Here is a 15,646-nt window from a genome sequence, read left to right as displayed (position 1 = left end):
AGAACAGACAAGTCACATTTAAGGTTACAATGAGGATATTTCAGGAGGAAAACTGAAATGTGCACATTTATAAAACACCATGATTCGTGTTAGTTCGGCCAAGATTAACTGGGTCGTCACTAATCGAGTCATCTTTTTCTTAAATTAGCAGTAGAGTGGAAAAACAAGTTGCCTTTATATTGAAGATGTATTTAATATCACTTTTTTTATCTCTTCCCCCCACCCTGTGCTGCAATTTGCATTTCACACACAAGGGGCCGCTGTTTACGTTAAAAGCGGCACCCCATGAAGGGATTGTGTGTAGGGCATTTTTTTTATTTTGTTGCATTTTGCAGTGTAAAGACAACCTGGATATGTTTTGTACAGAATTTTTTACAGTCGTGCGGTTTTTCCCCACTTGCTCCAAAAGGATGTATCCACCGCTTTCGCAAGCGTGCCTTGTCCTTCTCCGCAGCAAATCGGTACATTGTTAATTGTAACATCCATCCATCTTCTTCCGCTTATCCGAGGTCGGGTCGCGGGGGCAGCAGCCTAAGCAGGGAAGCCCAGACCTCCCTCTCCCCAGCCATTTCGTCCAGATCCTCCCCGGGGATCCCAAGGCGTTCCCAGGCAGACATAGGAAGTCGGGAGTCCCAGAAACACCTCCCTAGGGAGGCGTTCGGGTGGCATCCTGACCAGATGCCCGAACCACCTCATCTGGCTCCTCTCCATGTGGAGGAGCAGCGGCTTTACTTTGAGTTCCTCCCGGATGGCAGAGCTTCTCACCCTATTTCTAAGGGAGAGCCCCACCACCCGGCGGAGGAAACTCATTTCGGCCGCTTGTACCCGTGATCTTGTCCTTTTCGGTCATAACCCAAAACTCATGACCATAGGTGAGGATGGGAACGTAGATGGACCGGTAAATTGAGAGCTTTGCCTTCCGGCTCAGCTCCTCCGTCACCACAACGGATCGATACAGCGTCCGCATTACTGAAGACGCCGCACCGATCCGCCTGTCGACCTCACGATCCACTCTTCCCTCACTCGTGAGCAAGACTCCGAGGTACTTGAACTCCTCCACTTGGATAATAGCTCCAAGGGGAGTGGAGCTATTATCATATATATATGATTTATGACACCAACAGACTTCAAAAGTTTGAGAATAAATACATATTATCAAAATAGTATCAATCTCAGGGAGATTCCTGAGCCATTTTGAGAGATAACGAGCAAGCCAGTCACGTAATCCGTGATGTAGAACTGTGAACCATAGATCCCTTCCCCACCAACAACAATACAAATCATGCAGACTCTTTGAGAGACAACAACAATTACTTTGGGAAAAATGATGATCCAGAACCTTATATTTTTTAACCCGGACACAAAGAGGTTGAGCAATACGTTTTAGAAGCTGTGTGCTAAACAGATCCAGATTAGCAGTATTGCTAAGTGCCAAATATGAACACAATTAAACAATCACTTACTGTACGATGTCTGCTCCCACTGTGATGACAACTGATAGAAAGGATGTTAATATATTCCCGTTTAGATGAAGAATTCATCATAATCCACACGAAGGGATAACAAAAAGCCAAGTTGCTGCCTGCAGACACCGTCTTCGGTTGTCGTGTCTTTGTCTCCATCTCCGGGTATAAATTGAATGTCACAGATGAACAACTTCTAGATATATGGCTAAATCCTCCTGTTATACAGATGAGAGGCACCATTTATAATCTAGAATAATTTCTCGTTTGCGCTTATAATAACACTATCGCTAATACTTGTTTAATATTCAGGTCACAATATGTAAATAGGGTATTGTTGGCGGTTTTGAATGGTTATTTAGAGGCTTTTGTGGACGGAAGAGAGAGCCCCCATTGACTCAATTATTAGCGGACTTTTTATTTATTTATTCATTTACTATCTAGTATATAGCAGATTGAGCCCAGTTTATAATTTCCTGTTGTACAGTATACCAGGCAGTCTTGCGCTAAAGGAGGACTATATTATTGTTTACTTTATGACTCTAGTATACTCTGGACTGAAGCTGTGTGCTTTCATTGTTTTTGTAGCTGTTGTTTTGAGGCATGTTTAAAAAAAATAAAAAATAATGCACTTTGTGAAAGTCAAAGTATAGTACTTCCCATAGTTGTAGTGGGTCTCAGGGAGAGCATGTCCCAAATTCCAAGCTGCTGTTTTGAGGCATGTTAAAAAAAATAATGCACTTCGTGACTTCAATAATAAATATGGCAGTGCCATGTTGGCATTTTTTTCCATAACTTGAGTTGATTTATTTTGGAAAACCTTGTTACATTGTTTAATGCATCCAGCGGGGCACCACAACAAAATTAGGCATAATAATGTGTTAATTCCACGACTGTATACACTACCGTTCAAAAGTTTGGGGTCACCCAAACAATTTTGTGGAATAGCCTTCATTTCTAAGAACAAGAATAGACTGTCGAGTTTCAGATGAAAGTTCTCTTTTTCTGGCCATTTTGAGCGTTTAATTGACCCCAAAATGTGATGCTCCAGAAACTCAATCTGCTCAAAGGAAGGTCAGTTTTGTAGCTTCTGTAACAAGCTAAACTGTTTTCAGATGTGTGAACATGATTGCACAAGGGTTTTCTAATCATCAATTAGCCTTCTGAGCCAATGAGCAAACACATTGTACCATTAGAACACTGGAGTGATAGTTGCTGGAAATGGGCCTCTATACACCTATGTAGATATTGCACCAAAAACCAGACATTTGCAGCTAGAATAGTCATTTACCACATTAGCAATGTATAGAGTGTATTTCTTTAAAGTTAAGACTAGTTTAAAGTTATCTTCATTGAAAAGTACAGTGCTTTTCCTTCAAAAATAAGGACATTTCAATGTGACCCCAAACTTTTGAATGGTAGTGTATATCGGTATCGGTTGATATCGGAATCGGTAATTAAGAGTTGGACAATATCGGAATATCGGATATCGGCAAATAAGCCATTATCGGACATCTCTAATAATGATTAATTCTTCATCTAAACGGCAACGATTTGAACATCCCATCAGTCGGCATCCCAGTGAGAGCAGACATTGTACAATAAGTGATTATTTTATTATGTTTGTTGTCAGAATGCAGAATGCAGAGACAAGAACCCCCACCCCACCCCTCTTCGAAGCTTCTACAACAACCCACCCCGACTCCCACTTGTTTGATGTGCACCAGCGACAACATTCACACTTTTCCAGCCATTCCATCAGAATTTATAAGCCACCGATTGATGTGTTGGCCTGTGGGGAATCTAACTGAAGGAGACACCCACGCTGTTGTTTGTTGTTATTTTCACTTTTCAATGCAAAATGTCAGATCACAGAAGGCAGACGGGAGCATACAAACCCTTAGTGCTGCTGTTTATGATGCCTTCTGCCATCTGCAGTGGGCGCTGGCTGGTAGCCTGGTTGCCACTGGCCACATCGCTCTCCATGGCGAATGGGTCGGAGTGGTTTCCAAAAAGACTTCCTTGCCTCTGTGGTTTTCACAAAAGTGACATATGGAGAAATATATGGATGAACATATGTTTTTTTGTAATTATGACAGTCACATAAATCCCTTACCCTGAAGATTTCCTCCACAGCATCATCAGTTACTCTGTCTATCTCGTCTTCATTCAGAAGATCTCCAGAGATGGTTCGATGCAGTTCTGTAGCAGCCTCTTCTTCAATATTCCGAAGTCCTGCCTGATAGACGCACAGTTATGGCGTGAGTGTGCACGTTTTGTTCATATCTATCAATTACCATCATTTAGGCCTATACCAAGCCTGGGCAATTATTTTGACTCGAGGGCCAAATTTAGAGAAAAAAATGTGTCAGGGAGCCGGTATATCTATTTTTAGGAACACTAATACAAAACCTCACGATAATGTCTGATTGAATGCTAATAACGTTATGACAGACCGCCTTAAACAACGGAATGGAATTACATTTTCTTTTACTGTATGAGACATCCAGAATGTGGGATTTACAACATGAACTATGAACGATAAAACACTGAATATTGACAACATATGAACGTCACACCCCCTCTCGTTCGACATATTTTACAATCAAGCGAAACGCAACAAAAATGCAACAAACAGCCAAGTATGAACGCAAAGGGTAAACAAAAACCCACCTACAATCTGATACATCTGATACATCACTAAGCTTCAGAACTTTGTTGTAAAAATCTCCTTCTGCGTCTGTCCCTGACACCCGCATTTCAGGCTGGGCGCTCCAGAAACACTCTGTGGAAACGCTACCCACCCACACTGCTTGGCGCCTCATATGAGCTGCTGTGACTTAGATGACCATAGTAACTAATTAATAATGTCCGGCGGGGCAGATTGAAAATCTTAACAGGCCTTAATTTGCCCAGGTCTGATTTAGGCCTATAGTGTGAACTATTGTAATTGATACAATAAAGTTTATATTTTTGTATTCAGTTTCAGCCTTAACAACAAACTTGCACTGGTTCTGGGGGCCGTTTCAGCCCCAGTAGGTGTTTTTCTCGATTGGAAATATATTCATGAATTTATTCGTTTATTTTTGCCACGCATGCAGAGAAAATACACAGTTGGTCACAGTTACGGTTCTGTGGCTTTTAAGTTGCGGTTTGGCTCTTTTCTTCGAGCTCACAGTTACAAACTGAATGAATGACTGTACAGTCTAATTACTAAAATATAGTTAACTGTTATGAAAGTGAAGAAAACTGCTGCAGGTATTCAGTAGTGTCACGGTGGTACAGGGGTTAGTGCATGTGCCTAACAATACGAAGGTCCTGAGAAGTCCTGAGTTCAAACCCGGGCTTGGGATCTTTCTGTGTGGAGTTTGCATGTTCTCCCCGTGACTGCGTGGGTTCCCTCCGGGGACTCCGGCTTCCTCCCACCGCCAAAAACATGCACCTAGGGATAGGTTGATTGGCAACACTAAATTGGCGCTAGTGTGTGAATGTGAGTGTGAATGTTGTCTGTCTATCTGTGTTGGCCCTGCGATGAGGTGGCGACTTGTCCAGGGTGTACCCCGCCTTCCGCCCGAATGCAGCTGAGATAGGCTCCAGCACCCGCCGCGACCCCCAAAAAAAAGGAAAAGCGGTTGAAAATGGATGGATGGATGGATCAGTGAACCTTTGTGACAAGAGTACTAGGTAGTCCCTCCTTCCCCAACGACAACCGGGTACAGGCGAGGTTCAGACTTAGTATTGTTGGGTTAAAACCACACAAATCAGGTGCAAAACAAGTTGCATTAATAAATAAACTCCTTGCCTGGATCTCATTTGTGGCATTTTTCTTCGTAGGCCTGCAACCATAGTATTCCTCTTGTCTTTTCTTCATTTTCCTAAAGTAATCTTGGATTAAGAACGTTGCATAGAATTTTCCGACTGTCACTTCATCATCTGATTAAACAGAGAAAAATAAGACAGAAAAAAAGACAGTTATGAATGTTTAATTCCTAAAATATGATCTCAATACCAATTACCAGCATTGGTCTTGATCCTCAACAATTTATCAATGCACAACCTGATTTTATACAGTGTTAAATATCCTGCAATATGCAACATAGAACTTACATTAATCAAAGTTAAAAAGAAACCGATAGCTCGACCAGAAGACTTTAAGAACACTATCAAGCCCCCTCTTTATTGCATATCTGTTGGGCACACCTCCCACCACCCACTTCCCCATCCCCATACTGACCTCCTATGGATGGAATGACTTGGTCCAGTAGTTTCATACTAGTTCGCTTCCAGATCTTCTTAATAATTGCCCTAAGTTCCTCATTTGCTTGTTCAAAATTTCCTGTAAAGTACAAATAATACAAATGTCTATGAGACAAAGGAACTAATTGTGTATCTTGCTAATGTCAACATGCACAACATTCTTTTTGGGATGTTGCAGCTCTCTTGCTTCAGGATACTCTAAGTGATGGATAAGAAAGCCACAAAAATGTCAATTCCTTGTGACATCATTGAGCCGCCCAGAGACTGGTCACAGGCACTTCTGGTGGTTTGGAAGGGAATGTTCTGAGTGCTGATCCACTCAGGGGCACCGTTTTCTGCTTTTCCAGGCGTCGCTCCTCACCAATTCCAAGACATCGTTTGTCTGACGGGGGTGAGGACTGTCTCTTGGCAGTGGTCTTTGCCGTGGAGCACCCCTTTGTCGTCAGCAGGAGCATGGAGGAATGCCATTGTCTTTGTTTTCCAGCTCGGTGCAGCGTAAGAGCTTCTCAGCCCAAGTGCAGCATGGCTCCAGCAACGTCCACCACCACCTTCCAGTTGGACAGCATGTTTATCCCAAAAATGCACAACTTTTGCTTGTTGGCCAGCCAAAACTTGTGGTCCACCTACTGTGCAGCCACAGTCACGGGGAGAGTATTTCCACCTTCCACCTTTAATCTTGGCTTGTGCCCTGGTGACAATGGGGATTCAAACCCCACTCCACCCTGGAGGTTGAGGACCCTTGGTTTGAGGCAATGTGCCGGGTCGGATCATAGAACTGGCGCCTTGCACTGTCTTGTGTCTATGTCACAGTGCAAATAGAGTCCATGTGCTTGACGCAGACAACTAGCTGTGGTTCCATGCGTGGCTGGAGAGTGGGACTTTTCAGTGGTGGAGCTGGGCAATAGCGTGCGATGGAACATGGGTCTCCACTTCGGTAAAAGCCTTCCGGTCAGCTTCAGCTGTCCTCTCTGTCAATCAATCAATCAATCAATCAAAGTTGACTTATATAGCCCTAAATCACGAGTGTCTCAAAGGGCTGCACAATCCACAACCACAGATCCCACATCAGGGCAAGAAAAACTCAACCCAATGGGATGACAATGAGAAACCTTGGAGGGCGACCGGTGCAATGGACGTCGAGTGGATCTAACATAATATTGTGAGAGTCCAGTCCATAGTGGATCTAACATAATAGTGTGAGAGTCCAGGCCATAGTGGGGCCAGCAGGAGATAATCTTGAGTGAAGACAGGTCAGCAGCGCAGAGACGTCCCCAACTGATGCACAGATGAGTGGTCCACCCTGGGTCCTGACTTTGGACAGCTAGCGCCTCATCTGTGTTTGCTTTGCGGCTGCTGACGAGGGTTGCAGATTTGGCAAATCGCGTCGTCATCATTGTCGCTTTTGTTGACGTTCGTGCCAACGAGCTCTGTGTCCCATATTGAGGTCTCCTCTTCACTTGCCAAAGATGTGTTTGCCTCGTTCAGCTTTGTTCAGAGTGCTTAGCAGAGTCTTTGGGGCATGCAGGCGGACATGTTCCTTGAGCCGCTTTGGTTTGACGCCGCAGATGAATGCGTGCAGGGCCAGTTCCTGTTGCGCTGTGTTGCTGAAGATGTTGTACCCTTGGCATGTGTGGAGTTGAAGGTCAAGCGTGTAAGCGCCCAGACTTTCATTTATCTATCTTTGGCGGTAAAGCAACTTGTTTCTGCTGTCATTGGCATAGTTAAAGTGGCCAAAACGTTATTGCAAGGCCCCCTGTAGTGCCAGCCAGTCATGTCACTCTGGTGGTTGAAGATCAAGGAGGCTCTGAAGGGCTTTTCCATCCAACACGAGGGCGATGTGGACTGCTGTTTTTTCCGCAGATCAGCTGTTGCACTGGGCTGCCATAAGCCCTTGGGTGAGGAACATCTCTGGAGGTTCCTCTCCATTGTAGCAGGGCAGCTTCATGGTTCCTCGCTGGTGAGACATCGCTGGAGGTGGCGAAACAGCAACAGTGAAGTCATGAGCAGGGTCAGCACTCTCCACATGGTGTCCTTGATTGTGGTGGTTTCTCGTCAAATCGTCAAGGCAGTCCCTCTGGCCTGAGTCATCTTTATCACATTGGGGGGTTCTTGTCCCCTCTACAAGACAACCCCAGTGGTAAGAATAACTCTTCCTGTTGGTTGCCTCTTATAGACACCCTTGAAGGTAGGGGTCCGTCTTCCTTGATGATGTCTGCAAACTCACGGTGAAGTCCTTGAGTGGTTGCTATGAATGTGCCGATTTTGAGCCAACAAAAGACTGGTCAGAGGCAATTGAAAGGAATGCTCTTTGTTACATCAGCAATAGGAAACAATGAATAGGAGTTCTGCATTGAGGGAGAATGACACACCAATCATACTAATGGGTCAACACATAACATCAAAGACACACCATGAAAAAGAGTAGACAAACAAACACAGGGACTTTAGTATGAATGGGGGAAGACATACAAGAGTTACTGTAGCACAATAAATACAACTAAGCATTACACTAAATACCTAATTTGTATGTGCAGCAAGGCATGATCCCAGCAACTTCACATTATAAATACACAGTAAGTAAGAATGTATGCTAATATGGTTAGCTATTTCAGTCTCTGTGTGCTTTTAAACTGCACCTCTCTGCATTCATTTGCAAGACATTGTAGTGAATACGGTTTGTAAAGTAGCAAGAAAATCATACACGGTCCGGTCAAAAACTTTACACTAACATTTAATTGGACTGCCTTTAGCCACGTATTCACTGTCGCATTGTTTCTACAAGTTTCAGCAATGTCACAACATTTATTTCTGTCCAGAGCCGCATACATATTTTAACCAAAATTGTTAGAGCTTTGGACTAATGCACAAAGTTTCATTATTGTCCTTCAACTGTTGGATAGTTGTTAACCCAATTTTAGTCGTTTCGGAAATTCGCCCCTTCCGAAACAGATAAACATAAAATGTGTTTCGACAAGGATGTTAAGGAATGGGAATACTCATAGCGCCAGTTAGGGTTAACTACTTTAATACTTATACCTATTTGCCAGGTTTATTGCCAATTATAAAAAAAAATTAAAACCCACAAACCTTCTGTCTTTATTTTCAATGCAGTTCTAACCAGGGCAAACAGGGTGGCATTGAAGGTGACTGTCCCGTCACTGTTGAGAGGCATGTTCATGGAGACGAGCCTCTGTAGCAACAGACAAAAACAAAACCGACATAGAAACAATGTTATGCCACTATTTAGAGTCTCCTTTTTTAGGATTCTAAAGACAAAAAACACTTGCAAGAAGCGGCTAACGGGAGTCCCCTATGATGCCTTCAAAGCCCTCTAAAACAACTTCAAAACCGTCTATCAACGTTTTATATACACGCTGTAAGTATATATTGTATAAAAGAATTCAGAACAAAATGTAATATGAGTGTGAAGCGACTGGGATGAGAATCAGCACCTCCAAGTCCGAGTCCATGGTTCTCGCCCGGAAAAGGGTGGAGTGCCATCTCCGGGTTGGGGAGGAGACCCTGCCCCAAGTGGAGGAGTTCAAGTACCTCGGAGTCTTGTTCATGAGTGAGGGAAGAGTGGATCGTGAGATTCACAGGCGGATCGGTGTGGCGTCTTCAGTAATTCGGACGCTGTATCGATCTGTTGTGGTGAAGAAGGAGCTGAGCCGAAAGGCAAAACTCTCAATTTACTGGTCGATCTACGTTCCCATCCTCACCTATGGTCCTGAGCTTTGGGTTATGACCGAAAGGACAAGATCACGGGTACAAGCGGCCGAAATGAGTTTCCTCCGCCGGGTGGCGGGGCTCTCCCTTAGAGATAGGTTGAGAAGCTCTGCCATCCGGGAGGAGCTCAAAGTAAAGCTGCTGCTCCTCCACATGGAGAGGAGCCAGATGAGGTGGCTCGGGCATCTGGTCAGGATGCCACCCGAACACCTCCCTAGGGAGGTGTTTAAGGCACGTCCGACCGGTAGGAGGTCACGTGGAAGACCCAGGACACGTTGGGAAGACTATGTCTTCCGGCTGGCCTGGGAACGCCTCGGGATCCCCCGGGAAGAGCTGGACGAAGTGGCTGGGGAGAGGAAAGTCTGGGCTTCCCTGCGACCCGACCTCGGATAAGCGGAAGAAGATGGATGGATGGATGGATGGATGGATGTAATATGTACAATATTTACATTATTTTGGTCTTTTTTTTCATTACTGGAGCTTATTTCCTGGGCGCATTTATTTCTTTGTCCATAACAACGCACTTCCTACTTATAGATAGATAGTACTTTATTGATTCCTTCAGGAGAGTTCCCTCAGGAAAATTATGTCAACATATGCGTGTTCCTACTTCTGGCAACAAACACTTGTTTATTTTAATCATGGCAGACTTGGCAATAGATGAACATTTTTTCAAAACTCTATCTTTTTCAACCTGAATATACAGAGGATGATATTTAAGCTAATCAAGCACGAAGAGAGGGTGAAATGTTGGGGCAGAAGGAAGCCGAGAGAATCAGAATCAGTGTTCTGATGAAGAGAGCCCAACGGAAGGCGAACCGTTTGCGCTAACAAACCCTGCAGTGGTAGAAACTTTTTTCCACCGACCCAAAATCAACTGGAAACGAACGGACAACTATCCAACGAGTAGGTCGCTATTGATCATGATACATGTAGCATGTCATGCTTGTTCATACATGTTAGAATAATTATGTATATATTATCACACAACTCTATGCTTAAGGGCCGTTGCTATAGCTATTATCTGTATTTTTCTATCCGTGCAAAGCTGGCAGTCCAAAAGATTGCCAGCCGTCTCGTATCAGTGCTGTGTCCAGACTCGGCCGTCTGACTGCCAAGGCCGAACACCGCCGTGACGCAGACAGAGCAGAGACAAGGCGATATCACCAGCATCAACACATTTGCATTTTTGTATAATCATATATTGTGTCTAACTTGAGTTGTCGAGATTACCCCCTTCCCTCAGCGACAGCTTCAGTGATGTAACCAGGGACCTCCCAAATAAATAGAGGAAGCACGCGGGCTGGACTTTTAGAACGTAGTTTGGATCTGTAACTAGAATACAGCCCAAAACACGCGTCTCCTCATTGAGCCATTGAGTACAATGAATTGATTTACGTGGACCCCGACTTAAACAAGTTGAAAAACATATTCGGGTGTTACCATTTAGTGGTCAATTGTACGGAATATGTACTGAACTGTGCAATCTACTAATAAAAGTTTCAATCAATCAATCAAAAGCCAAATTGAACTCTGTCTCTGCATGATTCCTTGCTTCTCGTCTGTTTAATAGATGTCATTAGTGTTTGAACCTGACAATACATCTACAGTACATGCACTGTTGAGATAGCAGTGTACAAACAAAACATAAAATGTAGGGTAATGCTTTACAAATACTGTAATATGATTGCTCATGTTTTTCAGTCAGTACAGATTGGTGTCCTATCGCATTGTGTTGTGCATGACAAACTCAAAAGCCATTCAGCCGATGGCGCAGAAGCTACCTTACGGCCAATAAAGTAGCATGTCGTCGCAAGGCGATATGTTACAACGCTCGACAAACAGTTCGTCAGTGTTCGCCCTTATACAAAAACAATGTTGCTACAGCTTGGGTATTACTTAAGATGCGGCTTTAAGGTTTTACTACTTACGTATAAAATACTAAACGGTCTAGCTCCATCCTGTCTTGCTGATTGTATTGTACCATATGTCCCGGCAAGAAATCTGCATTCTAAGAACTCCGGCTTACCCCACATTGGTTGAATTTTTCTTGCCCTGATGTGGGATCTGAGCCGAGGACGTCATTGTGGCTTGTGCAGCCCTTTGAGACACTTGTGATTAACCTCTTAAGGCCCAAGCTGTTTGTTTACATGCTTTTTTTTAATTTCTCTTTGCTATTTGGGCCTATTGGACCCTAATTAGAATAAAAACTAAGAATCAGCTTTTGATATGATGTACTTAGTCCATAAGTAACAAACGTGTACTTCATGTTAAGTGACATGCTAATTCTTATTTTTACACTTTTTTTTCCTCCAAATTCCATTGTATGTTATACTCTTCTGACACCACCAGATGGCAGTATAAGTGTCCACGTAAGCGGCCATAAGACCCCAATTCAGTAGTGTACACAATTTTGCTAATAAGAGCTAAAAGGTGCTGTCCACGCATGTGGCCACTAAGCCTTTAGAGGTTTTAAGGGCTATATAAATAAACTTTGATTGATTGATTGATGATGCAGGTTACTGAACGTAAATTAGATATTGTTGACGGTTTTTGGATGCATTTTTAGAGCAATTTAGAGGCATAACGGATTGTTCCCATTAACAGCATCACTAGGAATCTAGAGCAAGCTAGTTATCACAATTTTGAATGCAAAAAAACCCCCAAAACATATGTATTCTTGTCTCATTAGGAACATTTTAAAAAAGTGCAGTTCCCTCTCCTCAAGTGTGCATGTGAGTGTGTATGAGTGGATGTGTGCTTGTATGAAGGGTTTGCGTGAGAAAAGTATGACTGTTAAATGTGATTTTAATTGTAAAATTCAATAAAATATATTTGCAAAAAAAAAAAAAGTGCAGTTCCCCATTAAGAACAGGCATAATATACCATTGCAAGGGATCCCTGCATTTCTATCCCTACATTTCAGCATTTATGTGCCCGCATATTCGCCGTTTTTTGGTCAAACAAATATTATTTTAGGTTATTTTTTTTGGTTTGTTTTATACCATATGTCAATAATAATAAAGTATAAAATGTACAACATACATCTGCAAGATCTTGAGTCCTGTGTGGCAACAGAACGTTTTACTTCTACAGCCAACTTGTTTGATGCAGCTTTACTAGAGTGTTAAATACCATTTTTTTAAAAAATTTTTTAGTCCACATTATTTGCTTCTTATTTGCCATTTGTGCGTGGTCTCAGAATGCAAATAGCAAGGATCCACTGTCAATGATTTATAGATTTCGTAAAAATAAATATTATTGACGGATAATGAATGCCTCACCACAATGCTTAACTATTATGGTGTACTTTGGATTATGTGCAGTGTTGTCTTTGTGCCGTTTTTTCCAATTGTTGCCAAAAATAAATCAATATTTTTTTCTTATGTAGATTAATGTGTTTGTGTGCTTGTTTTGTTTTCATTGAAGACAAAGCTTTCCTCTTGCAATACCACTCCGAAGCTGAAAGAATAGGGAGATTGTGACGGGGAAAAGAGACTGTTGTCACATGTACAACACAGGCAGCATTAGTCAGACATTCATGCAACTGTAATTGCTGCAGGCCTCCCTAAACCTACTTAATATAGCAGTTGTTTATTTATGTTTTTCATCACTTTCTAAATGTACCTTTTTAATACATCATTCACTTTTCTGACTCATACACACCCATTTTCAATGCTCTTTTCACAATTTATGACTTTTACTAAAAATGATACAAGTTTTATTCAGTCCGTCCTTCTGAGATTACAATGAACTGAGTGAATGAGTGGTCTTTTTCAACTGGGATGGGTACTGAATTCGGTACTTTTACCGAGTACCAATTCACGTAAAATCAAAAGTTACCATATTTTGTGACATCACTGCACTAGTTAAAGCCCTTGGCGGGTAAAAAAAATGCATGTATTCGTAGCAGACTGCCTCTAAGTAATGTTGTCAATTTCCCATGCCAACAAAGCGAACATGCCTGATAAGTAAGGCTCCACTTTTCAAGCTTTGATTGATTGATTCAAACTTTTATTAATAGTGTGCACAGTACAATCCATATTCTGTACAATTGACCACTAAATGGTAACACCCGAATAACTTTTTCAACTTGTTTAAGTTGGGGTCCACGTTAATCAATTCATGGTAGCTAGCGTTATGCCAACTTACATTAGATATACAATACCCATGCTATTGATTAGCATTGGCAAATTTACATGGCGATTTCAACACGTCCAAATTTGGCAATCAATAAGATACCAGTTACATCAAACAGCTGGAATGCAATAAATACAATATCTACAGTATAAACACTCAAAAGACAAGACGGGCACATTCAATTTAATGGCAAAGACTACTTCGTAACTACGGCAACACACCAAGGACAAACTGAAACGAATGCTTACTGGCATATGCGACTCCGAAGCGTAAGAAGACACGATATGCTAATACAACAAGACAACAGTTGCCATCGTCAATGTTAAATTTAAACGATTAGATTTTATTATTAAGCTATTATTATTATTATTATTACTGTTATTATTGCTATTATTATTATTATTTTGTTGTTGTTGTTTTTTAAATCACACAAACAGACACAAAAGTACCAAAAATTGGTACATTTGAGTTTTGATACCAATTCCCAGTTTTGACTTTCAGCAGTCTCGATGTGTTTCAAGGGAGATTTTTCAAATGATTCTTTTCCCAGTTTTGACTTTCAGCAGTCTCGATGTGTTTCAAGAGAGATTTTTAAAAAATGATTCTTTTCCCAGTTTTGACTTTCAGCAGTCACTATGTGTTTCAAGAGAGATTTTTAAAAAATGATTCTTTTCCCAGTTTTGACTTTCAGCAGTCACTATGTGTTTCAAGAGAGATTTTTAAAAAATGATTATTTTCCCAGTTTTGACTTTCAGCAGTCTCGATGTGTTTCAAGGGAGATTTTTCAAATGATTATTTTCCCAGTTTTGACTTTCAGCAGTCTCGATGTGTTTCAAGAGAGATTTTTAAAAAATGATTATTTTCCCAGTTTTGACTTTCAGCAGTCACTATGTGTTTCAAGAGAGATTTTTCAAATGATTCTTTGATGTGTTAATGATTTTCACACACGTTTCCACCGACATCAGCCAGGTAAAAAAAAATAAAAATACTTCTGACCTTTAACTTCCATCTGTTTTAAATACCACAAAGCATGAATAGCCCTTGGCTTTACCATGAATACTTTAAGAACCTATATATTATAAACATACTGGATATAAGAATAGGCTGGCAAAAATACCAAAACAGTGTTAAAAGATTTTGAATGTCCATGTGTTAAGTCTTAATAAATGAATTGAAATACTGTTTAGAACCTGATAATATGCAAGGGGGGGACGTGAAAAAATCTATCCCCTAGAGGTGGAATGTCAGAAAAAAATTAAAAAAAACTGGCCCACATGGTTTAGATAGGACTGACGAACCAAAGGGAAATAAATCAACAATAAATTATGACCCTTTTGACTTGAGGGAAAACTATCATCATAAAAAAGTGTGCATCTGTTTTTGTGTAGACAGAGAATATTTTTGGTCCACAATGACGCAAGTAGAAGCTCACTATTCTGAGGAATAAAAGGCTTGATTGAACTTGGGATTTTCATGTGATTCTACACCGAAGGTATTCAATTTGGCCGGGGGGCCTGGCAATTTGTTTGTCTATTTCTACATGTCTGTGTGATCATGTTTTTGTTTTGGCCATGTGTTTGTTTTTTGGACTCTTTTTAGTTCCTGGTTGCCCTTCCTTGTTTGTTTGTTTCCATAGCAACTCATTCGTTTTTCACCTGTCCTGTCATGCACCTGTTTCACGTTTTGAGTCACGCACCTGTTTTCACTGATCATGTCACTATTTAAATCAGTCATTTTCTGTTGGTCTTTCTGGCGACATCACATTCATGCGCCACATTTATGCTCTGCACACTTTTTCATCATGCTTCTTCATGCCATGTTCACAGTTCCTTGTCAAGTAAGTTTTTGTATAATGTCTATAGTTCTCCGCCTTTGTGCGCGCCTTTTGTTTTCATAGTCAAGTTTTTTACCTCCGCTGTGAGCGCCTTTTGTTTGTACTTTTTTTGAGTTAGAATTAAAAATGTATGTAAATTCACGTCTCGCACGCGCCAATTTTCCGTTGCCTTCTGGGAGAACAAACCACGCCAAGGACCCAGCCATGACAATATATATATATATAT

General features: G+C 41.6%; 1 protein-coding gene across 1 annotated transcript in view; it reads right to left on the bottom strand.

Annotated features, from left to right (window-relative positions):
* Positions 1–15,646, bottom strand: part of LOC133648740 (dihydropyridine-sensitive L-type skeletal muscle calcium channel subunit alpha-1-like) — a 120,877-nt gene that overhangs the window by 1,938 nt on the left and 103,293 nt on the right. The window contains exons 37-41 of the mRNA XM_062045125.1: positions 8,808–8,910; positions 5,698–5,799; positions 5,266–5,396; positions 3,580–3,702; positions 3,362–3,491 (exon numbers count right to left, since the gene is read on the bottom strand). Of these exons, the coding sequence (XP_061901109.1) occupies positions 3,362–3,491; positions 3,580–3,702; positions 5,266–5,396; positions 5,698–5,799; positions 8,808–8,910 (589 nt within the window). The remainder of the gene's footprint in view (positions 1–3,361; positions 3,492–3,579; positions 3,703–5,265; positions 5,397–5,697; positions 5,800–8,807; positions 8,911–15,646) is intronic.

This window comes from Entelurus aequoreus, linkage group LG01, assembly GCF_033978785.1.
Source record: "Entelurus aequoreus isolate RoL-2023_Sb linkage group LG01, RoL_Eaeq_v1.1, whole genome shotgun sequence".
NCBI lineage: Eukaryota > Metazoa > Chordata > Actinopteri > Syngnathiformes > Syngnathidae > Entelurus > Entelurus aequoreus.
Note: the sequence above shows the minus strand (reverse complement) of the source record. Positions and strands in the feature narration are given on the sequence as shown.